This window comes from Saccostrea cucullata, unplaced genomic scaffold (genome assembly GCF_032062105.1).
Source record: "Saccostrea cucullata isolate Sc308-1 unplaced genomic scaffold, CSIRO_AGI_Scuc_v1 ctg1283, whole genome shotgun sequence".
Taxonomy (NCBI): Eukaryota; Metazoa; Mollusca; class Bivalvia; order Ostreida; family Ostreidae; genus Saccostrea; species Saccostrea cuccullata.
In genome coordinates, this window is record NW_026921936.1 from 25,702 (window position 1) to 53,357 (window position 27,656).

The 27,656-nt window shown below is 34.1% G+C and overlaps 2 protein-coding genes across 2 annotated transcripts in view; both read left to right on the forward strand.

Annotated features, from left to right (window-relative positions):
* Positions 1 to 1,544: 1,544 nt before the first annotated feature.
* Positions 1,545 to 27,656, forward strand: part of LOC134260939 (uncharacterized) — a 59,705-nt gene continuing 33,593 nt past the window's right edge. The window contains exons 1-2 of the mRNA XM_062743461.1: positions 1,545 to 1,772; positions 11,548 to 11,655. Coding sequence (XP_062599445.1) covers positions 1,571 to 1,772; positions 11,548 to 11,655 — 310 coding nt within the window. The 5' untranslated portion in view covers positions 1,545 to 1,570. The remainder of the gene's footprint in view (positions 1,773 to 11,547; positions 11,656 to 27,656) is intronic.
* LOC134260938 (tigger transposable element-derived protein 6-like) lies at positions 24,867 to 26,741 on the forward strand. Its single transcript, XM_062743460.1, has one exon. It carries the CDS (start codon positions 25,188 to 25,190, stop codon positions 26,739 to 26,741), a length of 1,554 nt encoding a protein of 517 aa, XP_062599444.1. The 5' UTR covers positions 24,867 to 25,187.

Genomic DNA, 27,656 nt, shown 5'->3' on the forward strand with positions numbered 1-27,656 from the left:
AAATCAATTGTTTATATCTCCAGTGTGATTTTTTATTGCGATTCAAAAACGATGAGATGATGGTCATTCCTGTAAATTTTAAACATAATCATATGAAGATGTATTCATTGCTTACTAAAAATTACCTCAATCTGGAATATTACATGTAAATATTTACCATGATTGGGAATCAACTTAAAATTCAGATACCTTTTCATTTATAATAACTAGTGTTGAAGATTCATAAGAAATATTTAAATGATCTATTACTGTGGACTTTTAATGGGGTATTTTGTTATTTTTCATTCAATGGAGACTTGTGTATATTATATAATGTTTAAATGTCTTTACAGCCAGCTCATGGTTCAATAACCATGTGTGCTGAAACATTAATGACTTATGGAAATTCCGATCAAATTTAAGGACACGTCATTGCCTAAAACATTTATCTTCCGGGGATTCAGATTCTGGAAAAAACGGGTAAATTGTAACCCAAAAAAATACTTAGATATTTTTGAAAGATAAACGTTATTAAAAGGTAGGTTGATATAAATACAACATTACATGTATACTTTTTTAACTTTTGGTTTGAGAGAATGGATAAAACGTAATGATGGTTAAGTATCAAGAGCTTGAATCAGATACTTTGATATAGTAGATAAATAGAATATACTGTGAGGAAATATATATATTTTTTAATTAACATTTAATTGCTTTTGGGTTAAAGATTCGTATAACATTTTTGCAGAGCTCTTAGCCTGAATTTTTTTTTATCTGATACAGAAATTAAACTATTCAAGATAGTCCGTTCAATACACATAAGATGTTTTATTTTTAGAACTTCTCGGCATTTTTGTTATGATTGTCATTCTTTACAAGAATAGAGCTGTCAAATCAATCAGTTGCGTACATGTAGACAACTGTGAGAATTATTGATTGCATATGATCAATGTATTTATTTTTACGTTTAACACCCTGATTTTGTTATTTTGATTTAAATTTTAGAGACTTAATCCAAGTTGACACATTTTTAAAGGTGACAGAGTAATACCAGTTTTATAAATAAAATTGGCAGCAAACAGGACATTGTAGTTTTAGTCTTTTTCTTTTCAACATCTTGAAAAAAAATGTCTATACAGGTATTTCTGAAAGTTATTAAAATCAAATAGAGAAGGAACGCTAAACAATCAAACCGAAAAACCTAAGTTTACCTATCGTAAAATCCAGCAACGTGCAGATTTTGATGAACAAAATTTCATACATTGGAATACTCTATCAAAAAAAAATTAATATAGTCAACATAAAAAAATCTGAATCATACCTCCCGAAAGATTTGTTGAAACATGAACCCTCTGATATTGAATAAAACCCTCCCATTTAATGCTTTTGATTATGTTATCTAAAATTAACCATAAAGTACAGGTGCATTAAGTTTACTCATGCATGCCTTCAAAAGAAAATTGCAATAAGAGTAGAATTATCAGTCACTCTAATCTTCTAAAATACGGTCTGTTTTTGGCGTAGACCGTAAAGGAACAAATTTAAAGTAATGATTTGAAAAAGCCAAAAAATTTTACTAGTATTTACAGATATGACACGGATAAAGTACCAAGAATTTGGACATATTGTGTATTCGTGTCCTCGTAATGAAACAGAATTCCTTGCATCAGCCACAAGACTTTCCTGTGATGTGGACGGAAACGGACGTTATCGGTATGTCTGTGTACCAAATAATGAGCGGTCGGCCATTGTGGAATTTTGTTACAACTACACAAGTGGTCTTTATGAAAAAGGTAACAATTGCTCGCATATAATTTTTTTTGACTTTGACATCACGTTCCCCAAATAAGTGTTTTTGTTTCTCTGTGTAGTACAATATTAAACCTAACATTTTTATTAATTTTTAAGTGTTTTTAAAATGTACAAAAGCAATAACAACAACAAAATTGTTATTAAGAAATTTAATAATTTCAAAAATATTTTTAAGGTAATATCCTCTGGGTTATTGCAGAAAATGACATATTACATGTATTTTTAAAAGAATTTTGTTTGACGGAACACGTTATTGTTCTTGATCTATACATCTTTTTGTCGCTGACAAGATTTACCTACCATGTACCTACCATTACATACGTATTATCGTCTAACGGTAAATATTGTCTCATACATCAGTACGTAAAATATGATAAGACGAGTTTTACTTTTTTCTCCCGCATAATGAATCACAAATAAAGTCAAGCACATATTGCCATCAGCAACAATTATACCGTAAATCTGGAAATTTTTGCTGTAGATACATTTTCAGCAAATTTGCGAGTTCATTGCATTCGCAAAAATATTGTTCTTAAATATAATTCAACAATAAGAAAATGTAAACAAACTAGTGGTCATTTTCAAAATTTTGAATCGTATAAATTAATCAAAGGCATTTATTTTGACCCAAATTCGCAAAATAAAATCGACGTAAAAATTTCCAGATTTACGGTATATATTGTCGTCGACATTTTGATTTAAGGAGAGAGATATACACAAAAATTTCGTAAAATAAGCATGGAGGGAGACATACGGAGGGAGACATACAGGCATCATTACTTGCAAAACTTTAGAGAACAATTTTTTTGGTCAAAAAATTGTGTCCAGGATTGATGTACTTTTGTTTCTGATTGACAATATCTATTTCGATTTTGAAGATCGGGTCTTACAGCAATCTATAGGCATTCCCATGCGTACCAATTGCATGTGAGCAGACCCTTTCTTGTATTCATATGAAGCATAATTTATTTAAAATCTTATGCATGATCGAAAAGAAGAAAATACTTGCTGTAACCTTCAACTCGACTTTGAGATATATCAACAACGTATTGTAAATTAATAATGATTATTATACCTCTGTTTATTTTTTCTATATAAAAATAAGACGAATAAACATGCTATTTTTTTCTAAACAGTCTCTGCCGTGAAATAGTTTTTGTGCTATTTGCCCATGGTGAATAGTCCTCAAACTATTCAACGGCAGCATTCGATTTCCCTCGCTTTTCATCTCGGAAAACTTCTGATCTTATAGGGATTGTGACGTATATATTATGACGTAACAAAAATACTTTCAGCATCGGTATAATAAAACACCTATTTACTGACTATTCGGACAATAGCAAGTTTATTGTCACCCTCGACAGCAAACTATTTCCCTCGGCTGCGCCTCGGGAAATAGTTTGCTGTCTTGGGGGACGATAAACTTGCTATTGTCCTCATAGCCAGTAAATAGGTGTATACTATTTCTATTCTATTAAATGACTGAACGATACATCCCGCTGAGCTTGAGATTAACGGTACCACAGAGTCTGACACACCTGTTTCATATTTGGATATTTACTAGAAAAAGACATTAATGGTTATCTAACAACTAAGTTTTATGTTAAACGTGATGCATTTAACTTTCCAATCGTCAACTTCTCTTATGCAGCAATATTTCTTTCGTTAACTGCAGTGCCCATGTGGAGCAGTGGTTAGAGTCTCGAAGTTAGGTGTCAATCCTTACTTTATGGGTTTGTATTCCCTCCGTGGGACGTGGAGACTGGTCTTTCGTATGAAACCGTATAAAACGAGGCCTTGTATCGCAGGAAGTCATGGCATGAAAACGATCCCTAACTGCTCTATAGCCCTGAGTTTGGAATATAGGACATGGACATCGGAAATTAGTGGCATCTCTAAATGAGTAAAAAATTTTCGAGAGGGACGTTAAACAGCATACAATTGTCACTTACAGACTGGATCTATATTTCTTTGTTGATTACTATAAATTCCTTGTTTTTCACGAGTTTCACGAAAAATTTCAAATCGCTAGAATATTTATCCTCAACTGGACAGTTCATCAAGAGAATTAACAGGGATTTAAACATTTAATTAAAAGCAAGTAATTTTATTTTGAGAGTTATGCTTCTTGCAAAATTACATTTGATCCCTCCTCCTTTCTAAGGGAAAAATTGCTTTAAATTTTTTTTTCAAAATTAAAATTTTTTGTAGAAGACAAATAAATTTCGCTATTAAGGTAGAGTAGATTTTATTTTTTACAACCATAATGCCTCAGTGGTAGGTCTGGCCACAAAAAGTTTACTTTTAAATATAAAAGAACAATCTTTAAACATCCCAAGAACCAGATAAAATGAAAAGTAGGCGAAAGCTTCCTGAAGAAGTGTTATTGTTGATTGCGGTCCAACCAACTTTATGGAGTTGGTACATTGAAAGCTGTAGATGAAAACTTAAGCAGTGAGAAGTATGTTGAAGTTCTGGACGATTGTCTTTGACCCGTGGGCGCTAGATAATTTACAAATAAAATTTGATTTTTGTGAGTTGAACTATATTCAATCTCCTATGGTCATCACGCATTTAACATGCGCAGTAATTTGTGTTGATTATATAGAGACGAAAGCGAGGCTACGGTGTCGACCGACTTACTCCGTTGATATTTAAAAGAAAACATGCATAAACAAATACTAGTAGTTCATGTTATTTTCTCCTGAATTGGTCTAAATTTCATAATTTGAAATGTAAGTAAATGTAATAATAAAGTAATCTTATTTTGAATATTGGATTTCGTTCAAAGTAAAACTACATTATAAAGAACCTCAAAAGTTTTTCGTAATGGAACTCATTTTTCGAGTAGCGTCATACACTGAAAGATATACGAAGGACAAATCTACATACTGACGGCAAGCGGTAAATGTAGTCTTACCGATGCCCGACGGTCCCGGATTTTTAGCAATTTCTTTTTTACTGCTGCACATGCACATAATCTATTCAAACTTTTCATGAAGATTTTCTGGGTTTAAATAAATTCATTAACGCATAAAAACTTTAGGAATCATGCGTATTTATTACTTAATCAGCAGTATCACCTGCCAAAAGCGGTAAATCTAGTTCTCTGTTATAAATGTTAAAACCAAAAACGGACGTCAATGTTTTTGTAAAATATCGCGATTAAAAACAATAAAATGAAGCATATTTTTTAATGAAAGGAAAACCTCATTTACATACCAGATAATTTGAACGCACACGAACTTTCACATATATCACTGTTTTTATGTTTGGTCATTAAATATTTGTTTTTAACTTGGTACATGTATTTTATTCTGAATGTCTTTCTCAAGATTGTTGCAACTCGAAAAATCTGAAACAGTTGTTGTTTTTGAAAAAAAATTCTGTTCAGGTACTAAACCTCCCGATCAAAGATTTTATATTACACCATGTTCAACTCCCATGAGTGGTTTCAGTACTTTGATTTGAAGAGTCTACTGTCTCTGTTTTTGTATCCGCCAAATGAATTAAGTGGAAACAGAAAAACAATATAAAAACACTTTCATACCTATACCTCCAATATTATTCAAAATGTATGGAAAGTATCGCAATTACGAGTGCAAATGAGAGCAAACGAAAAATGCTGGTGATCTGAAACTAGCACTAATGGTAAAATGATCTCAGTAAAGTTTACATTCGTAATCCATCTCAGATCTTCAAAAAAAGGCGCGTTTTTTTAATTGTGTTCTCGATATATTGCAATCAAATTCATTGGACTTAAGGTAGACTCTTTTTAATTTTATTTCAAGATATACGAACTAATTCTTTGCATAACATAATTAAAAGCAATATGAACTGCTACTTTGATTTCAGAATATATTGTTGCAAAATTATCCAATTAATTACATAAAAGAAAAAAAAACTTTTATAAACTTCTGTTCTTCATTTTTGCGATGGAAGAACTATTTTTTTTTATCTATGATTGAATTAAGAATTACAGTATTGACCTCATGTAAAACTAGTGCTGATTGTAACGGGGACCGTTACAGATGTTCCCCAAACGCTCCCCATCTCCTTTTTGGTGCCATATTCTCTGTAAGCTTCATTAAATAAGACAAACATTATGCATTTGAGACTTAAACAACGTTTACCTAGAAGGGTACTAAGTTCATTCATATTTTAGCATTGCACGCGTGCGCATGTGAATGCATGTGCGTAATTACCATATCATGTTGTCTACACATTCTATATACTTTACTAAACTAAATATTAAAGTATTTAATCCAAAATTATTAAAAAATACGCTCATTCAAGTGTATTTTTGATTTTACTCATTTCACGTGCACGCACGTGCATTCATGAGCATGGTGACATACCTTCTTGTAGAAGTCCATTACATCTATCTACGTTCTAAATCCCACTCCGTTTGGTTGAAAACCAAGTGAGTTATAGCTGATTAAAGTTTCAGCCAATCAGATTACAGCGTACGTTCACGCACATGTATTGATGTGCATGTTGATTATACCTTCTTGTAGAAGTCCATTATATCTATCTATGTTCAAAATCTCATCCTGTTTGGTTGAAAACTAAGGGAGTTATAGCTATTTAAAATTTCAGCCAATCAGATTGCAGCGCACGTACACGCACATGTATGGATGTGTATGGTGACCATACCTTCTTGTAGAAGTCTATTATATCTATCTATGTTCCAAATCCCATCCTGTTTGGTTGAAAACCAAGGGAGTTATAGCTATTTAAAGTTTCAGCCAATCAGAGCGAAGCGCACGTGCATGCGCGTGAGATCTTGCTATTTTGACCATGTCATATTGTCTATGCTACTACTATATCCTTATATTATGAGTTTCAAAGCATTTCATCAAAAAGGTAAATATTTACGCCTATATCAATTAAATCGGTCATTTCACGTGTTGCTCGTGCGCGCTCTTGCAAGCACGTGCACACAAAATGGCATGTTGACAATGTCATCTTATCTACATTTATAATATGTCTAAATATTCTAAATATCAAAGCATTACATCGAAAAATGTAAAAGTTACGGCAATTAAAAGTATATTGGTCATTTCACGTGTTGCACGTGCGCGCTCTTGCAAGCACGTGCGCGCAAAATGACCTTCGTTCCGCAAATCTACATAACATGCCTACTTACCCTAAAAAGGTTTCCCCTTAATCGGATGTGTACTTTACAAGATCATTCGCGGACAAAATTTTCCCGAGAAGAAAAATAATAATAATAATAATAATAATAACTAGTGCTAATTGTAACGGGGACCGTTACAGATGTTCCCCAAACGCTCCTCAACTCCCTTTTGGTGCCATATCTCCTGTAAGCCTCATTAAATAAGACAAACTCTATGCACGTGCAAACATGAGCATGGTGACCATACCTTCTTGTAGAAGTCCATTACATCTATCTATGTTCTAAATCCCACCTGGTTTGGTTGAAAACTAAGGGAGTTATAGCTGTTAAAGTTTCAGCCAATCAGATTGTTGCGAACGTACACGTACGTGTATGCATGTGCATGGTAACCATACCATCTTGTAGTAGTTCATTATATCTACCTATGTTCCAAATCCCATCCTGTTTGGTTGAAAACTAAGGGAGTTATAGCTGTTTAAAGTTTCAGCCAATCAGATTGCTGCGCACGTATACGTACGTGCATGCATGTGCATGGTGACCATACCTTCTTGTAGTAGTCCATTATATCTATCTAAGTTCCAAATCCCACCCTCTTTGATTGAAAACCAAGGGAGTTATAGCTATTTAAAGTTTAAGCCAATCAGATTGCAGCGCACGTGCATGCACGTGTTTTCAAGATAATTGCTATATATCATGCTGTAGGATATCCTAATGCATGGCTATGTTCAAAATTTCAAAGGATTTCGTCAAAAAACAAGAAAGATATTGAGACTTTAGTTTCAGCCAATCAGAGCGAAGCGCACGTGCATGCGCGTGAGATCTTGATATTTTGACCATGTCATATTGTCTATGTTACTAATATATACTTATATTATAAGTTTCATAGCATTTCATCAAAAATTGACAAAGTTACGCCTATACCAAATTAATTGGTCATTTCACGTGTTGCACGTGCACGCTCTTGCAAGCACGTGCGCGCAAAATGACCTTCGTTCCGCAAATCTACATAACATGTCTACTGACCCTAAAAACATTTCACCTTAGTCGGATGTGTAGTTTACGAGATCATTCGCGGACAAAAAAGTGCCCAGGAAGAAGAAAAATAATAATAAGAAACAGAGTAAAAACAATATGTTCCCCAACTTCGTTTGGGGAACATAATAAGAAACAGAGTAAAAACAATATGTTCCCCAACTTCGTTTGGGGAACATAATAAAAACGGTTTCTTATATAATGCTGTATATTAGTTTAAGAAGTATTTTATTCATAATATACAAAGTGTACAATATGAATATGGATTGAACAGCAGGCCAAGGGCCTAAATTAGTTCTCTCCATTTGAGATCAAGGTACATGTACAATTAAATCACTGTACATATTTTAAGTTCCACAAAACATGTATTATAAATTAATATTAAGAGAATTATAAAGAATACAAGATTGAAGAAAAATTGAAGGCAAAAAATGCATAAAGAAAACAATAAAATAAATTTAAAAGAAAAAAATGGAAAAAACAAACAAAAAATTAAGTAATAGGAATATGGAGAGGAAGGCTCAGACTAAAATCTTTTAGTGTTTTTTTTTAAATATAAAATTATGAACTTGGTCAAAGAATAACATATTTTCTCTAAGAGATAGACAATCATAACCTGATAATACAATATTGACATCTCTTGGTATGTCATGGTCACTCATGTATGTAATTAAAATGTTCCTGGCAAAATCATAACATGGGCATTGAACGAAAAAATGAACAGAGTCTTCAAAACAATATCCACATTTTAAGCATTTAGGTGAAGCAACTAAATTATGATTAAACAAGTCTGCTTTAAGATTACTAGAGAAGTTTCTCAACTGACAGTGGAGTATATTTAATTTTCTTTGTCCATAATTGTATAATTTGGATTTTGTTTTATCTCCAAGATTTTTATTTTGCATACAGTGTACACTTTTCAAACTTTGTTACACTTGTTACAGATTTTAAGCTATCTGGCAAATCATTCCATAATTTAATTGTAGATTGTAAAAAACTATTATAGTGATTGATAAGTGATACGAATTATTGCGTAAGGCGTAATTATGTGAAACAGGTAGGCATTGATTGACCATTTCTTGCAAATATTCAGGTGTATAATCATTAAGTATTTTGTACATAAGTGTAAGCTTATGTTTAGTTCTTCTTTCACTAAGCGTTTGTCATCCTAATTCATTATACAATTTTTGTTTCAAAGAATTGCGCCTTAACCAAATAATGATACGCCCAGCCTCTATTTGCACACTCTCTAATAGATTACTCTGTTCCTGTGCGCAATTATCCCATACTACATTTCCATATTCTAGAATAGGCCTTATAAAAGCAATATAAATACTAATAAGGGAATCTCTGTTTAATTTGTATTTTAGGGTGCGAAGAACATTTAAACGTTGACATAATTTATCATATATTTTGGATACTGTAGACGTCTTTAATTTCACGTGTCTGAAATTTCACGGTTTGTTAGAAAGTTACCTTTCACGGTGGTTTAAATTTCACGGAGAATGGTTTGTAAATATTCAAGTACTATGACTGTTTCTAGGAAGAAATGACGTGAAATAATAATCACGATGGCTTAAAGTTCGCGGAAAATTCTTAAATCGTGAACACAGTGAAATTAACACACCGTTATGTTTTCCACTTCTACAGTATGTGTTCAGACCAACCACCATTGGATTGTAGTATAAGTCCAAGGTGGCAGTGACTCTGCTGTTGTTCTATGTAACTATTAACATAACCAAATGATTTGTGGATGAACTTTATTTGACCGGGTAAAATAACATTTTCAGTTTTGCTAGGATTAAAGTCTACCATCCATTTTCTGGACCATTGTTTAATTTTTTGCTGTATATTCGACTAAATAGAAATCTTTCTTCCGAAAATTTTCATGATTTTTTCCGGGTCAAGTTGACCACAAAGGTTTAAATAACATAACACATTCTTAAATTGAATTTTAAAAAAAAAATACAACTCATATTGTTTTAAGGAGGTTAACTATTTTGCGAACTTACTAATGGCACGCGATTGCGTAACTTTTCCAGCCCGGTGATAATATGTGCTTATGTACGACAGTTTGTGCAGTAGGAGCAGGGGCGTAGCAACAGGGGGGCCAGGGGGCTTGCCCCCCCCCCAATTTTTAATTTTTTCCCAACTTTACTTATACTATAGGAAATGTTAATGGAAAGCCTAGTTGCCCCCCCACTCACACACACTTTTAGTCATGTACCGAAAAGGTAGTATTAGAATTGGTATTGAAAGTACATATGACGAAAACTGTTTTGCGAACCTATTTATGGCACGCGATTGTGTAACTTTCCCCGCCCGGTGATAATATGTGCTTATGTACGACAGTTTTTGCAGTAGGAGTAGATCTATAAGTTTTGTCGCCGACAACCATACGAGGGCTGTTCAATAAATAATGTCATGAACACTTCGACATACAATGTAGACATCATATGACATTAAGCATGACTTAATAAATTGATGTAACCACTTTTCCTCGCATAATTTTATTATGAGAAGCTGGACGACAGGGGCTATTCGAGACGCTGAATTGAAAATGAATGGTTAGGAATTAGTAAACTGGAGAGAAATTAAATGCTTCATTAAAGCTGCTGTGAAACTTGTTAAGAATGAAATTATAAGAACAAATGTACTCTCTGCCAAAATTCAACAATAATCTTTGATGAAGTTTTATTGACTTTAAAACACATAGCAAATTTTATAACCATCATTTTGGGGGTAATTTTAAAGAAAAGCTTGACATTAAAAAAGCCAAGTACTCAAAGGTCATCCTATCGTTTGAAAAATGAGTGAAAATGAGAGCGTGTAAGAAAATATAAACAATTATTGTAAAAGATAAGAAATTGTAGTTATTCAAAAATAATTGTTAAATTCAAACAGATAATGAAACATGAATGTTTTGCTTCAAACCATCTAACAATAAAATGTACAGGAAGAAGTACTTGAGAGATATAGCAAAGACCTGAGAAAAACAAAGAATTGCATGATCACACAGACAGATCTATATATGCCATTTTCTTAAATATTAGGGGTCCTGTTGTTCAAATTCGTTTTCAGGGAGAGAGTTCGAATTCTGGAGATTTCTAGAGAGCAAACTTTTTGCCCAAAGATCAAAAGGGTTAAGGTCTAGAAAATCATAGAATCTCTCAAATTCCAGTAAACGATGAGCCAAAATTGCCTTCTAAAAACAACCAGACATTCAATTTGGATAAAAATGTTACCGACGTATACTTTAACTAAAAGAGAATGTTTAGGTAAAATAATTAAGTCTAAATCATTTAAAAGCGTTTTTTGTTTGTTTGTTTCCTTCCAAATACCGAAGACATTATATATTGAACAGCCTTCGTATATACAGAATGGCAATATGTACTACATGTAACCACTAGAAAAAAATCCTTGGCTGAACAAAATGCAAAGGAGATTTTCGTTTGTATGACACTCTGATATGAAAGTAATTTAGAATGATATCCTTATCGTGATAGTGAATTACTCTCTGTGTGTTGAATATCATGTTAATATTTTTTTTTCCAAATTTGTTGTGATTTTTGTATTTCCTCTAGGAAATTGTTTGATCGTTTATGAAAATGGCTTTTTGGACCAAGTCAGCTGTCTTGATTTCAGAAAAGGATGCCCTGCAGACCCTTTCTTTTTTTCCGACTTGTATAAATGTAAGTTTCATTCACTTTTATCTTATTTGCATACTTATTTCCTTTCTGATCTATATTATTCATATTTCAATTCTTGATAATGCATTTACAATATAACAGTAAAAAACACAGGCAATGGGGCTCTGATGAAATTCTCTTAATTCTACAAAAAATTGTGTAATTACGTCAATATTTTGAGCAAAAGTAAATAAACACAGGTCTGCTCAGGGTCAATATTTTGATTTATTACATACTTAGTAATAAATACAGGTTTCTTGCATATGCGATATCGCTGATGTCACAATAGCCGTATCAGTCCTGCAGGGCTGATAATCTAATATGCCCTGCAAATCCATATCAGCCCTGCAGGACTGATACGGCTATTGTGACGTCAATATCACACACTTAGTAAATTAAACCACAAAAACAGTACTTGTGATCATACTCAATTTTGGTGGCTTCATATTCTCTTTATTTAACATTTTGAAAAATAAGGTTAATCTTAATTTACAAATACATGTAATAGATTATTTTCAAATTACGGATTGCATATGGGGACACTTGAAATAGAATTACAGAAACAAACCGAAACTGTATGAGACAATAGACTGTGTACATTTTAAGAAGTCTGTGCATGATTATTTACTTATTTTCTTCTCAACTTAATGTGTTCTGTATTTTATTACTAAGTATGTAATAAATATAATAAAACATACCCTTTACCACATCACATCCTGTATCAGCCCTCGACCAATATCAGCCCTCGGGCCTTCGGCCCTCTGGCTGATATTGGTGTCTCGGGCTGATACAGGATGTGATATGGAAAAGGGTATGTATTATTCTCTATATAATGTGAAGAATTGAAATATGTAATCCGATCAGACCTTTGATTCTATAGTAAAAAGTGGGAAAATTTGTATATTTTCACTCTTTCTGAAAATAAATGCAATATCCAAATATCTTGTGACGTAAAAAAAATTGTCAAATACGTACTTTAAAACTATTATATTTTTTGTTAATTTAGATTTCTCATACAATATATACAATTTAGCTCAGTTCAATATGACTTTTCTTGGGGCTTCAATATGCAATATATCGCGTAAAGTTCTTTCAAAATGTCGCTGTCTTAGAAAGGTAATTGTATGATTTACGACATCCTGCTATTTTGGGCTACATGTAGAAGCTCAATTTGTAGACCATAAGAGTGTCAGAGATACAAACCTTTCTCAGTTGCATTGATACATCACTCTCTACCATCGGCTCGATTTCTGTCGATCTCCCTCTTTGCGCAGTGGTTAGAGCATCTGTTCAAGGGTCGCAAAGTAAGTAGTTGATCCTTACGTCGTGGATTCACTGTGGGACTTGGAGACTGGACCTTCGGATGAGACCCTATAAACCGAGGTCCCGTGTCGCTTAGGTGCTGGTAAGAAAAAGATCTCTCCCTGCTAAATGGCCCTGAGTGCCGAGCATAGGACAACATTTGCAGCTCTCCACCGGCAAGTGGTGGCGTCTCCATATGAGTAAAAAAATTCTCGAGAGGGACGTTAAACAATATTCAATCATCTCAGTCTATCGTTGCCTCGCGTATATCATAGTGATGAACACAAGGAATAGTGTGTTTGTTTTAATTCATTATTAATTAATTTCTACGTTTCTGTCAGACTTTTGAGATAGATATTTACTACATCAATCCAGGAGTAATAATTAATGTGAAACAATCCTGCAAATATTATGTTTTATACGTAATGTCAAAAATCTGAGCCCATTACAGAGGTGTCTGAGAGAGAAACTAACGACAACTCTGCATGAGAAAGTGTTGATACATCTGGAATGAAATCACCTAGTGGAAGATTAACAAACACTTTGTAATCAAAAGTACGTATATAGCAGACTCTCGGTGGTGTAAAAATTCGACCACAGACAAGGATAAAGACAAAAAGCAGCTTTACAATAGGAGGACAAACAACAAAAACCTTCAATTTCTGTTCGCTCTATGTCCTTGTCTGGTTTCTGTTATTGGGATAGAATTAACGTAAATTCTATTCTATTATACTCATATCACTCAAAGTACAGATCATTGCATGTCCATGGAAAGGAATTTAGTGCCTATGGTGCAATCTATGCATTTTTAAACCATGCATTGTTAGGAATGTTCACAGTGGGGTATAACCCGTATTATCTTTTAGAGTATCCAATAAACTTGTTCATTGACCAAGGATGTCTTTCCGTCGTTATTAAACTTACCTGAAATTCCTACGCCATTGAAAGAGGTGCGGACTTTTTTAAACAGAATTCTGAAACTGTTGTGGCTGTGGTGCACATTATTCATTCGTCACAGAACATTTAAAACCTACCGGTAACAACTTTCAATATATAGGTATTTTCATGATGCAGGATAAGTTTCATTTTTATTACTTGAAATGTTTTTGTCTTAAAAAATAATGCATTTTTATTTTGATCTTTTTTTTAATATGAGTAAATCAATGTTCCAGGTCTCTAAGCTGAAAAGAGGAAAATTGATTTCCTGCTGTATTATGGCTAGTGATGTGTCAACCACTTTTTGCTTACCATCAGAAAGACATTGCACATTCTCTATTTGATTTGACTTTGATAGTTTTGTTGCTTTTGACATAAAACAATATTCGATTTTTAGAGGGAAGTTTTTTTCGATAAAATTCCTCCTCAAGTAAAAGGAATGTTGGTTTATGCACCATGTAACTATCTTAATGAACTTTTTCATTTCAAGGTATAAATTTAAGAAATAAGGTATTATTTTTAAGGATAAATAACAAAAACAAACTTTTTTCAGAAATCAGCATTATTTCTCATAGATTTACATTTAAATTGACAACCTGAATAATGTTTACTAAGTAGAGTGGGGGAATTTTTTAAAGATTTTGTCATAAAGTTAAAAAAAACGTGCAAAATTTGTATGGAATTATATAGAAGGCAAAATAAAATCTCAAATCTAAGCAGCAAGAAAAACTTACCATTTCTTTATATTTCAGGGATTTATTATTTATATTAATACAAATCAAAATCAGTCAAAAAATATATATCAACCAGCGCATCCATTTTTTGTTTGTAGTAAGTACCTTTAAACATCTATCGGGATATAAATACGGGTTGGTCGCGAGATTAAATACCATAAAGGGTTTTATGATGAATTTAAGCTCGTACCAACCCGTATTTATAGCACGATAGATGTTTAAAACTGATACCTTATTAGTTATATTTACATTTATGACTTATTCATACTTTACATTCGCCTGATTGTGACTTTTAACGTGTGAAATGCATTATTTTTCAAACTCAACGGCAAGTATATTATCCACTGAACGCGCGTCGACCCTTTATGAATTCACTGAGAAATTATGTCAAACGATTATCCATACGCACATCTATGACCTCTTGATCTCGTACCTGTATTTATACAGTTTTAGATGCGCATTCTTTTCAGTAGTGTTATATAAAGGAAAACATTTGAAAATGTAAATATATCAAATTAATGATCTTAAATGGTTTAACATATTCTGAAAGATTAACAAGTTGTCAGTGCATAGTAAACAAAGCAGTACATGGTGTTATACGGTGTTATATGTGTGATAATTGTAAAATCTGCCGTATGTCTTAGGGGTAATAAGGAAGCATACAGATTTTTTTTTACAATATTCACATTCGCTGTGTTTTTCTACAAAGCCAACTATGAAATTGATTTGAACATCATTTCGTGTATACTCACGCGTAGAAATATACACGGAGAAACGTGCATTAACGTGACGTCACAATGAGGCTGCAGCGACGTTAGTAAAAATGCAACAATATAGGACAGCGAGAAATTCAAATATTGAGTATATTTTAGTTGCTTCAAAACATGTAAAATGTAAATATAAGGAATGTTTTTAAGAGGTCCAGCACAATACCCCGATAAAGGTATATAGCTTGATAAAGCTTTTTAGCTTTATAAAGGTATTTAAAATACCTTGATCAAGGTATTTTATGTAATGAAAATTCAAAAAAATTTAATGTCATGTTTTTTGTGTTCGCGCTTTTTCGCTTCCTGTATAAATATCTATATTTTTACAAGTAAATGCAACAATTGATCATCTTATTTGTGTTACTAAGCACGAAGGGGAACGACCGAGTATAAAAATTTAAATAGGTTAGAACTGAGAAGGAGGGTAGATTTCACTTTTTATTTTAATTAAAAATTTTAATTATATGCAGAAAACCGGTGTCCGCAACTATGCAGTAAATAAGTTTAACATTGGTGCTAAATTTTTAAACCACTGGATTCTACTGAGGGCAAATAAACACTTGGGAAATGCTAAAAACTGCTTTGCGTGTAAACAGTTAGATACCCCGAGCCTGCTCTAAACAAGTTTCAGCAGTGAGTTATCGTTCATAACACCGACCCCTAGCGGCAGTTGAAAGACCTATGATTTGTTTGTGTTTGAGTACTTTACATGCATGGGTGAATTTACTGACAACTCAGAACTCGACTTTCAGTAATTAATTTTTTAAAGATTTTTTTCAAAGGCAAATATTGTGAAAATTTCGAGGGGCGATTAAAAATGTTCGCGAACTATCTCTTTACAAAACCACGATTCAAATGAAATTTGACACACCAATGGACATGCATATGTACTTTACACACCAATAGACATGCATATGTACTATAAATAACATGGAAATCATTATTTTTCCATCATTGTGTCGTCACAATGTGAAAATGACGTCAATATGTAGGTGACTCGTGACGAAAAATGGTTGTCACTCATGAAACGAACGGTGTAAACTTTAACTATCACTTGGAAATTCCTTTGAAGTATCTTATAATAATTTGTACAATTGTTTTGAAGACAATAGGCTTTCCAGAAGAAGAATCATAAATTGGATCGGTTGTTTTACGCGGGTATGTTAAGGAAGCATATGAGTCATTTTTCGGTAAATTTACACATTTTATAGAAAATTTTGTTTTATAATTTTACCAAAACCGCTGATTAACGCAAACTATAATTATTTGTTGCATAAAGATAAAAGAGTGTCTAACGCAACGACGTGCACCACCACCACGGCATCACGTGACATCTATTAATAGCGAAATTTTCCTTAATAAAACAAACAGAACAACAATACCCCCAATTTCAATATTTTCTTTGGGTTAATAATGTACATGTAGTTGAAAAACATATGTTTTGCCTAAAAAGTGCTGCTAGAATCCCACTGTCCCGTAAGTAAAATGATTATTCCACACATTTGCTCGAAACTTCACCCGATGTTTTGAATTTTTTTTTACATATGAACCGATATTTTTCGTAAAACCTCGATTTACTAGGAATTCTAGCAGCATTTTCCAAGTATTTTAGGAGGCAAACTTTCCATCTGTACAAATCTTATGTTTTGAAATATCCAGCTTATTGTTGTTCTCCTGTATTATTTTTGTTACAAATGACAGAGGAAAGTCCGACCGGGATACGTATATAGCTGATTGTCTTTGAAAGAATATATTATAGATGAAAATAAATTAGCATACCTGTTTTATTAAATGAACTCCATATGAATTTCACAAAATATTCACGATATTTGCTTTTAATCTCTATTTTACGTATATTTGTACATGCCCTCTTAGATAAATTCTCTTTACACGATTTGATCAACTCCAAAGTTACTTGATGAACACATATGACGTCTTCGGTGGAAGATTTTAATCAACATGATGAAATACAGCATAACGAAATAAGAACATTTTATTGCTGTAAATGTTTACCGGTACCCGTTTCTATTCATTTTCTAGAGTTAAATTACATCTCTAACATCTCTAAATATCAAAATTACGAAAACTTGTGATCTAGAATTGACGTCATCTCGCCTACTATGACGTCATAATGTAGCACTAAGTTAGTCAAGGTAGAATATTTTGTATGCTTCCTTATCCCCCCTGCGTAATGAAGGGAGGGAGATGGTTAAATACGACCTATGTTTTGTAGTCCAGCGAACGCAAGCTGGAGAAGAGATGTTTCCTTTGTTAGGCAATTTGTTTTGAAAGATTGCAAAGTTACAGCTAGAAAAATAATAGAATATCTTTACAATAATATCATTATTAAATCAATAAAATATTGTTTAAGTTAGACTTGAAACTTAATAGGATAAAAAGAAGGCCCCTACAACTATATCCATATTGGATAAACGACCTTCCAACAGTTTAGACGAGGACTCGGGTTGTGATGGTCACCATTTTCTTTCTAGGAAAGGATATCCTTATCCAACCATCGTATTTCCGATATTTAGTAATTTCTAACAAATGAATTTGTTTTTGTTATAAGAATCAATTTGCATGGTAAGAAATATGACTCGGGAAAATACTTAACGTCTATGAACAGGATGCTTCTGAATATGTCACCTGACTGCCTGGATTTAGTGATTCGTGGATAGATAGAGTGGTGGCAAAAATGCATTTAAATCAAACCTAATTTTATCAGAAAAACTACTGGAATGTTAGGTGTTGTCGAACTGTGTTTGTGCAAAAATCCTATAGTTTAATATTGACTTCATTTTTCACGACATGAATGCAATAAATTATAAAGTAATTTTTTAAGCGGTTAGCTTCGCTAACCGCTTACTGGACTTTTGCGAAGACACTGACTTTTACAGTTGACGGATTACTTTTACACCAGGAAAATATACGGGAGCTCTTTTGTGAAAAAATATTGATCTTAATATTTAACAAAAAGATAATAACGGCCTATTTCAAAGATCATATCACGTTGTCTAGGACAAAAACGGCAATATTCCTACCCTCAACTCCCTCCCTTCAAGTCTTGACTAACTTCTGCCGAGTTTTCCCACCGAAATGTGTCTTCTTCTTTATTCAGTTATAATTTCATTTCTTAAATTATTTAAAATAAAAGGATGTATTAATTCTCGTGAATAAAGTATCCAAAAAATGTATTTTACCATCAATTATAATTTTTGTTTAATAAATTATTTCTAAGCCCCGAATACAATAACTTTCACCTCGTGTGATGTTTTCTATTTTCTTTTTTCAATTCCGTACCTCCGTACATGACGCAGGTTTAAATGTCCAAGTAAGCTGTCGAATGTAAAAGTAAGTCTCTTCATAAAACTCCTATAGCATGTGTCCAACGATATAACGCAATTTTTATCGACACCGAAAACTTCCATAGGGCGCTACCTATCGACAACGGAAACTTCAACAAAGCCTCTACCTATGATTTGTTTCTAACACATAAAACATATGTTAAATAAAATCAAGAATATCAAAACAAAATGATCTTTCGGTTTTTATTTTTTTTTTCTGATTTTGTTTGTAAATGAAATAAATTTGTAATAGATAGTTTTCGATAGGCCTGAATTTAGCGAAAGTTACCTCCCGTTGGCCGCCATATTGGAGGTCGACTCAGTGATTTTCCCTCTTTGTCTTACCAAGTTTAAGAAAATATAGCAGAAATATTTGGTGGAAAATCTTTACCAAATAATTTTTTTTAAATAAAGGAGACTTCCAAAAATTTACATACTTCAGAAAAATAATGATTTGTAATTCAAAATAGCAAATATAAAAATTTTAAATTGGTTGAACAATGAAGGAATATGAGCGTTTGGACCTCCAGTATGGCGGCCAACGGGAAGTAACTCTTGGTCAATCGAAAACTATCTATTGTTGTATTAAAGAAAGTTTATGTATAGGAACCATTTGGCGTCGAGATTAAATTTCTCTGACGTCAGCTGATGACAATCGGGCCTTATGACGAAATTCGAAGTCAGCATGAAGTTTAGCTGATAACATTATCAACGAGTTGGATTTAAACTTTAGGAAGAAATGTAGCGATTGATTGATAGATTGTATACTGTTTAACGTCCCTCTCCAGAATATTTCACTGATATGGAGACGTCACCATTGCCGGTGAAGAGCTGCAAATTTAGGCCTATGCTCGGCACTTACGGCCTTTGAGCAGGGAGGGATCTTTATCGTGCCACACCTGCTGTGACACGGTGCCTCGGTTTATACGGTCTCATCCGAAGGACCGCCCCATTTAGTCGCCTTTTACGACAAGCAAGGGGGTACTGAGGACCTATTCTAACCCGGATACCCATGGGTTAATGTATAGCGAGAAATAACATATTTGAACCCAATGCTACACGAAAATCGATAGGCATATCCGCTTTATTTGTTAAATTTAAGACTGAATTGTACAGGGGGTCAAAATGGCGTTGCGCACCTTGTGTATTTATATATACAGGGGGTAGAATGTTTCGATATTTGACCAATTTAGAGACTTACTGATAAAAATTCAGGTGCCTGTGATTAATTATAAGGCACCCCTCATGAACAATAAATATTTGATCTAATTATGCGACTGGGCACTGGGAGGACGGGTTGATTAATGGCTAAAGGGGTTAAAGGTTATTACCGACTGCAAAACATCGGAGAATTTCTCGACTGATTTTGATTTTCCTTGCCAAAGTATTAAGGCAGCCCTTTAGTTAACTTAAGTTATACTGGTACATTAAGAAAGCCTTTAGTTTATATAAAATTACTGAATACATCTGTAAGATGTACAATTATGGAAACAATAGGATTACTTTCATAATGAAACGTTTGTTAAGGTCTTCCATTTCCAACGGAAGACCTACTGATTCTGTTGTTTCTTTTCCACTATTATTAGACATTTCCAGTTACGAGCGCCACGAGCTCGGACTCGTACTCTGTACTTCAATATACAAGGGGCTGTATCAAAAATTTACAAAAGGGGTTTTAAGATAGACGGATTTTATGCCATTTTCCGCGACAAATTGAAAAACAATGCAAAGACAAATTTAATACTTGTGTAGATTTATCATTTGTTTTCATTTGCACGACAAAGCAAGGCAAATATTGACTGTTTGTCTTATTTTGTAACTTGAATGCCTCTACAGTGTGCCTATGGCACGGAAGAATTTTATTTCTCGAATTGCATGTTATACATTTATTCCCTATATATATTTATTTTTCTGTTTAATGTTCTGCATCGTCACTGCTGATTTACAGATCTTCTAGGAATCTAGGAAACTGTTTTGTGTGTCTTTAAATATATCAAATTTTGACACGGTCCCTAAAAATTTTGAAACAACTGTCCGAGTCAGTGTGCAAGAACGATCTAGAGTCCGTGAAATCTGGAAATGTCTATTATGTCGCCCCGAACGAAGTCGGGGACGCCATATTGATATTGTACGCATGTTTTTTTTTATCCCGGCTGTTTCTCGGAGATGGCATGGGCAATCTTCCTGAAACTTTCCTCAAAAGACGATCACTGGTTGTAGTTGTGCAGTGAGGTCGTTCAGTTCCAATATATCTACCGTTGCCATGGAAACCTGTAAAAAGCGACGAATTTTGTCCGCGAGTGTTCTCTCTGGTGCCTTAAACGTTCGTCACGAAACTTTTCTTATTTTAATGATTAGTATCTGTAGTTGTGCGATTTGCATTTAAAATTTTCAAATAATCGATTATTGCCATGGAAACCAGGGGAAAGTTAAAATTCTTTAATTTCGATTTTCTCAATAACTACGCAAGCAATCGTTTTGAAACTTTCAATGTTTATTCCTTTCAATGTGTCAAGGTGATTTCTACTTTTAAAATAATTGTAATTAGTCGCTCACAGATGCCATAGAAACGAAACAGAAAAAAAGGTTAAGATGTACACATGTGTTCTCCAAGGTCTAGGTCAAAGGGTCAAAGTTCTTCGTATCCAATAAAAGTTCTTTTCACAAGGATTACATATTTGAAATACGAAAGCCCTAGCCCTTACCGTTCAAACGTTATGGCTAAGGTACTATGTTCAAGACGACCCCCCCCCCCCCTTTTGAAGCGCACAGACAGGTAGAATACACAGATATGACATATACAACTTACAAGTAACGTTTTAAAAGTTTCATTCATAAAATTCAGTTCCCTTCATGTGATATTTTGCCATCATTCATTCTCCTTCTATTTTGTCTCTTGAATTTATAAATATTTTATTTTATCTATATAAAAAAAATAACGATTGTCAGCTGCATTTATTATCATTTCGCGTTTTCTTGTATATCTATTACTTGTATATTATTCATTTCATTAGATAGTGCAAGTATAAATTAGAAAATTGGTACGTCATTTCCATATTTTTGATTCATTCATAAGTCCTTGGATCCGCTCCTGCAGGTGCGCGAAGCCTTGATCACCACTGTATACAAAACATTCATCTCGCCGAAAATGTTCATGATTCCGCTAAACTGAGAAAGTTTACACATGATTTATCATCTCATAACATACATCAGCTCTGTGCAATGCAGAAATGCTCGAATTGAAGGGGAAAATTCAGGAGTTATTGATGGGAAAAATTCAAGAGTTATTATGTCGCCCCGAACGAAGTCGACATATTGATATTGCACGCATGTTTTTTTTTTTTTTTTTTTTTTATCCAGGCTGTTTCTCGGAGATGGCATGGGCAATCTTTCTGAAACTTTCCTCAAAAGACGATCACTGGTTGTAGTTGTGCAGTGAGGTCGTTCAGTTCCAATATGTCTACCGTTGCCATGGAAACCTGTAAAAAGCGACGAATTTTGTCCGCGAGTGTTCTCTCTGGTGCCTTAAACGTTCGTCACGAAACTTTTCTTATTTTAATGATTAGTATCTGTAGTTGTGCGATTTGCATTTAAAATTTTCAAATAATCGATTATTGCCATGGAAACCAGGGGAAAGTTAGAATTCTTAATTTCGATTTTCTCAATAACTACGCAAGCAATCGTTTTGAAACTTTCAATGTTTATTCCTTGCAATGTGTCAAGGTGATTTCTACTTTTAAAATAATTGTAATGAGTCGCTCACAGGTGCCATAGAAACGAAACAGAATAAAAGGTTAAGATGTACACATGTGTTCTCCAAGGTCTAGGTCAAAGGGTCAAAGTTCTTCGTATCCAATAAAAGTTCTTTTCACAAGGATTACATATTTGAAATACGAAAGCCCTAGCCCTTACCGTTCAAACGTTACGGCTAAGGTACTATGTTCAAGACGACCCCCCCCCCCCTTTTGAAGCGCACAGACAGGTAGAATACACAGATATGACATATACAACTTACAAGTAACGTTTTAAAAGTTTCATTCATAAAATTCAGTTCCCTTCATGTGATATTTTGCCATCATTCATTCTCCTTCTATTTTGTCTCTTGAATTTATAATTATTTTATTTTATCTATATAAAAAAAATAACGATTGTCAGCTGCATTTATTATCATTTCGCGTTTTCTTGTATATCTATTACGTGTATATTATTCATTTCATTAGACAGTGCAAGTATAAATTAGGAAATTGGTACGTCATTTCCATATTTTTGATTCATTCATAAGTCCTTGGATCCGCTCCTGCAGGTGCGCGAAGCCTTGATCACCACTGTATACAAAACATTCATCTCGCCGAAAATGTTCATGATTCCGCTAAACTGAGAAAGTTTACACATGATTTATCATCTCATAACATACATCAGCTCTGTGCAATGCAGAAATGCTCAAATTGAAGGGGAAAATTCAGGAGTTATTGATGGGAAAAATTCAGGAGTTATTATGTCGCCCCGAACGAAGTCGACATATTGATATTGCACGCATGTTTTTTTTTTTTTTTTTTTTTTTTTTTTTTATCCAGGCTGTTTCTCGGAGATGGCATGGGCAATCTTCCTGAAACTTTCCTCAAAAGACGATCACTGGTTGTAGTTGTGCAGTGAGGTCGTTCAGTTCCAATATATCTACCGTTGCCATGGAAACCTGTAAAAAGCGACGAATTTTGTCCGCGAGTGTTCTCTCTGGTGCCTTAAACGTTCGTCACGAAACTTTTCTTATTTTAATGATTAGTATCTGTAGTTGTGCGATTTGCATTTAGAATTTTCAAATAATCGATTATTGCCATGGAAACCAGGGGAAAGTTAAAATTCTTTTATTTCGATTTTCTCAATAACTACGCAAGCAATCGTTTTGAAACTTTCAATGTTTATTCCTTGCAATGTGTCAAAGTGATTTCTACTTTTAAAATAATTGTAATGAGTCGCTCACAGTTGCCATAGAAATGAAACAGAAAAAAAGGTTAAGATGTACACATGTGTTCTCCAAGGTCTAGGTCAAAGGGTCAAAGTTCTACGTATCCAATAAAAGTTCTTTTCACAAGGATTACATATTTGAAATAAGAAAGCCCTAACCCTTACCGTTCAAACGTTATGGCTAAGGTACTATGTTCAAGACACTGCGCGCGCGCGCGCGCGCGCGCCCCCCCCCCCCCCACCCCCATTTTGAAGCGCACAGCCAGGTAGAATACACAGATATAACATATACAACTTACAAGTAACGTTTTAAAAGTTTCATTCATAAAATTCAGTTCCCTTCATGTGATATTTTGCCATCATTCATTCTCCTTCTGTTTTGTCTCTTGAATTTATAATATCGGCCGATTTTAAAAGTCCCGGCAGAAATCTTAACATTCTTTTACCAATAAATTCTCATAATACCGGCCACCCCTGAAAACCAGACACCGGCCACTTTTTTGTTAACAAATTGTAAGAAACATAGGTAATTTCCCCTCATAATACCGGCCACTTTTTCTTACCAAAATTTCTGTCATCGGCCAAAGGGTAGTAATCGGCCGATTGTAATGACCGGCCAAAGGTGTGAAAATGATCGGAGATCGGAAGTGTGAAAATGGCCTCAAGGGTTTCCTAACCTGTGCTCTCGAGTGTATACAATGGCATGGGAATTGAACAGGATTGATCTAAGTTGTATAAACATACATGAAGTTTGGTGTTATGTACAAATAAAAAATTAAATGACCAATGACTTGTAAAATATAAACAAGTCGTCGTCGCCATGTTTGTTGCATTCGTACTGCATCGTGGATACAAACGGCCTTATAATTTAACAATGATTAAATACAAACTATTCAAAATAATGAAATAAAAAAAAAATAATAGCATCATTCAAAATTATTTAACATGTTATAGTCGTAAAAAAATTGTTCATGTTTATCATTTATTTGATTCTTGAATTTTACAGTTTTTGTTTAATGTCGTAAGCGACAAACACACAGCAGCTACGTAAATAAATAAAAGGTGACTTAAGTTTGTTTGTTTTTTTATTATTATTTTAGAATTAAGCAATTTTAAATTATGTAGAGAATTTTCTTCATTGAATGAATAATTTAAAATTTCAGTCAGCTACTTAAAATTAGATACAAGCCAATAATTAATTAGGGCTTGGTTGTCAGTCCATAATTATACAAGACGTCAATTATTAACACCAGGATCAAAGTGAATGGTACCTACTTTGTGACGATAATCTATCCCAGCAGCTTGAAGATAATTACAGATGCAATGATAGAGCTTGTATTTTTTTCCAAATTAAATCATTATAAGAAATTATTTCTCTAAGATTTTGCAAATGTAGTTTTGATATGATTTAAGATGTTTGTTTGTCTTGTTTTACGAATAAGCTGAAATTATACATAAATACTGCAAGTTCTGCAGTTTTTTCATCAAACATGTCTCAGCCAACAAAGCGTCAACGTCTTGAGTTATCACTTAGTGATAAAATCAAGCTCATCAAGGACCATGAATCTCAACCTAAGATTTCTCAACGTGTGCTTGGTGAGAAATTCAAAGTTGGTAAGTCAACTGTGGGTGACATCTTACGCAAGAAAGACTTCTACCTTGAGCAATTTGAAAAGAACGCCAGTCCCAAGAAATCCAGATTCAACAACACGTGCAAGTTTTTCGACATCAATGATGTTGTGTTCAAGTGGTTTTCTACAGCCCGTGCTAAAGGTATTCCGATTTCCGGACCCATTATCCAAGAGAAGGCTCTTCAGTATTCAGCGGAATTACAGATCCCAGGATTCAAAGCTTCCAATGGTTGGCTGGACAGATGGAAGAACAGATATTCTGTGACAGCTTTCAAGATCAGCGGTGAAAGTGCAAGTGTTGACCCAGTGACAGTCGAAGATTACAGACAAAGACTTCCTGATATCACAGCTGACTACGACCCAAAAGACATCTTCAATTGTGATGAGACCGGCTTGTTCTATCGTGCTCTACCTGACAAGACTCTCAACAATAAAGACATCATGTGTAAAGGCGGCAAAAGTGCTAAAGAACGACTTACCGTGATGTTTGCGTGTAGTGCTACTGGTGAAAAACTAAAGCCCCTAGTGATCGGCAAATCAAACCAACCAAGATGCTTCAAGAACATCAAGAAGACTACTCTGCCAGTTGACTACACAGCTAACAAGAAGGCTTGGATGACTTCCGAAATCTTCAACAACTGGATCCTGGCCATCAACAACAGCATGAAAAAACAGAGACGACACATTCTGATGTTCCTGGACAATGCTTCCTCCCATTCGCATGAACTGAGACTCAGCAATGTGAAATTGAAGTTCCTCCCAGCAAACACCACATCTGTGCTGCAGCCATTGGATCAAGGTGTGATTCGTGCCTTCAAAGCTCGATACAGGAAGCTAATGATCAAGTCACTCATCACCAAAATTGACCAGACCCAATCAGCAACAGAACTGTGCAAAGAAATTTCCATTCTCGATGCCATCTACTGGATATCAAGAGCCTGGAAAGACACTAAAGACTCCACCATCCAGAAGTGCTTCAAGCTTGCAGGGTTTCCTAGCCCAGACCAAAAAGACCAAGAAGACCCATCCATCAGTGAAGATGAAGATGACGACATCCCACTGATTCAGCTCGCAAGACAACTGAGGGAATTGCCAAGTGACTTCGACAGCAACTTTGATGGTAGTGTTCCAACAGAGGACGATTCAGATGACTGGGAGAAGGATCTTCTCGGCCCTTACCAACGCCAAGAAACTCTGGAAAGTGATGATGAAGAAGAATCAGTCAACGAAACCAGCAGCGAGCCCACAATGAGTTTAGAGGAAACACTTCAGCAATTGAGAAAGATCCACAACCAGACAACAGAGGAATCCATCAAGCCCATGACTGGAGAAATCATTCTCCAGCTTGAAGATTTGGTAGTGATGAAGCGATCAAAGACTGCACAGACAACACTGGACAAGTTTTTTAAGTGACTTGTTTGTGAAAATTGATGTTCTGTAAATGAATGTGGTGAAAAAGAAACAAAAGTTCAAACTTTTAAATCTTAGTGTTATATGTAGTGCATTTATTGACATCATTCAATGTTCACATTTTAAAATGTAGTGCTTGTTCTTTTTAGCTTACCATTTCTTTTTAACTGTACATGTGCTTCATTAAATTTATTAAATTTTAGGAATGTTGAATTCGTAAATTGTATTAGTGCTCAGAAATAAAAAAAAAATTAAAAAATGATTTATTTACTTATAAATGTTTATGAATTTAAAAAGGTTTTTATTTTCATTTACTGAAATAATAACCTATTGCTGAACATTGTATCAATAAGATTTGTTGAAGCAGCGAACAAGTAGATATACATGTAATAGCATGTTCAAAATTGTACACATGCTGAATTCTCAGTAAACCGGCCACCCCTCTAAACCGGCCATTTCATTCAGTCCGGCAGCCGGCCGGTTTAGAGAAGTTTTACTGTATTTTATTTTATCTATATAAAAAAAAAATAACGATTGTCAGCTGCATTTATTATCATTTCGCGTTTTCTTGTATGTCTATTACTTGTATATTATTCATTTCATTAGATAGTGCAAGTATAAATTAGAAAATTGGTACGTCATTTCCATATTTTTGATTCATTCATAAGTCCTTGGATCCGCTCCTGCAGGTGCGCGAAGCCTTGATCACCACTGTATACAAAACATTCATCTCGCCGAAAATGTTCATGATTCCGCTAAACTGAGAAAGTTTACACATGATTTATCATCTCATAACATACATCAGCTCTGTGCAATGCAGAAATGTTCGAATTGAAGGTGGCATGTCAGATTCGTTTTCCGGCAGAACCTCTAAAATGAAAGTGAAAGTATGGACATTTCAGATTTCTCACTGGCGTT

Bases quoted from the DNA above. Each gene is read 5' to 3' on its own strand.
- LOC134260938 (XM_062743460.1), top strand. From the start codon at position 25,188: ATGTCTCAGCCAACAAAGCGTCAACGTCTTGAGTTATCACTTAGTGAT.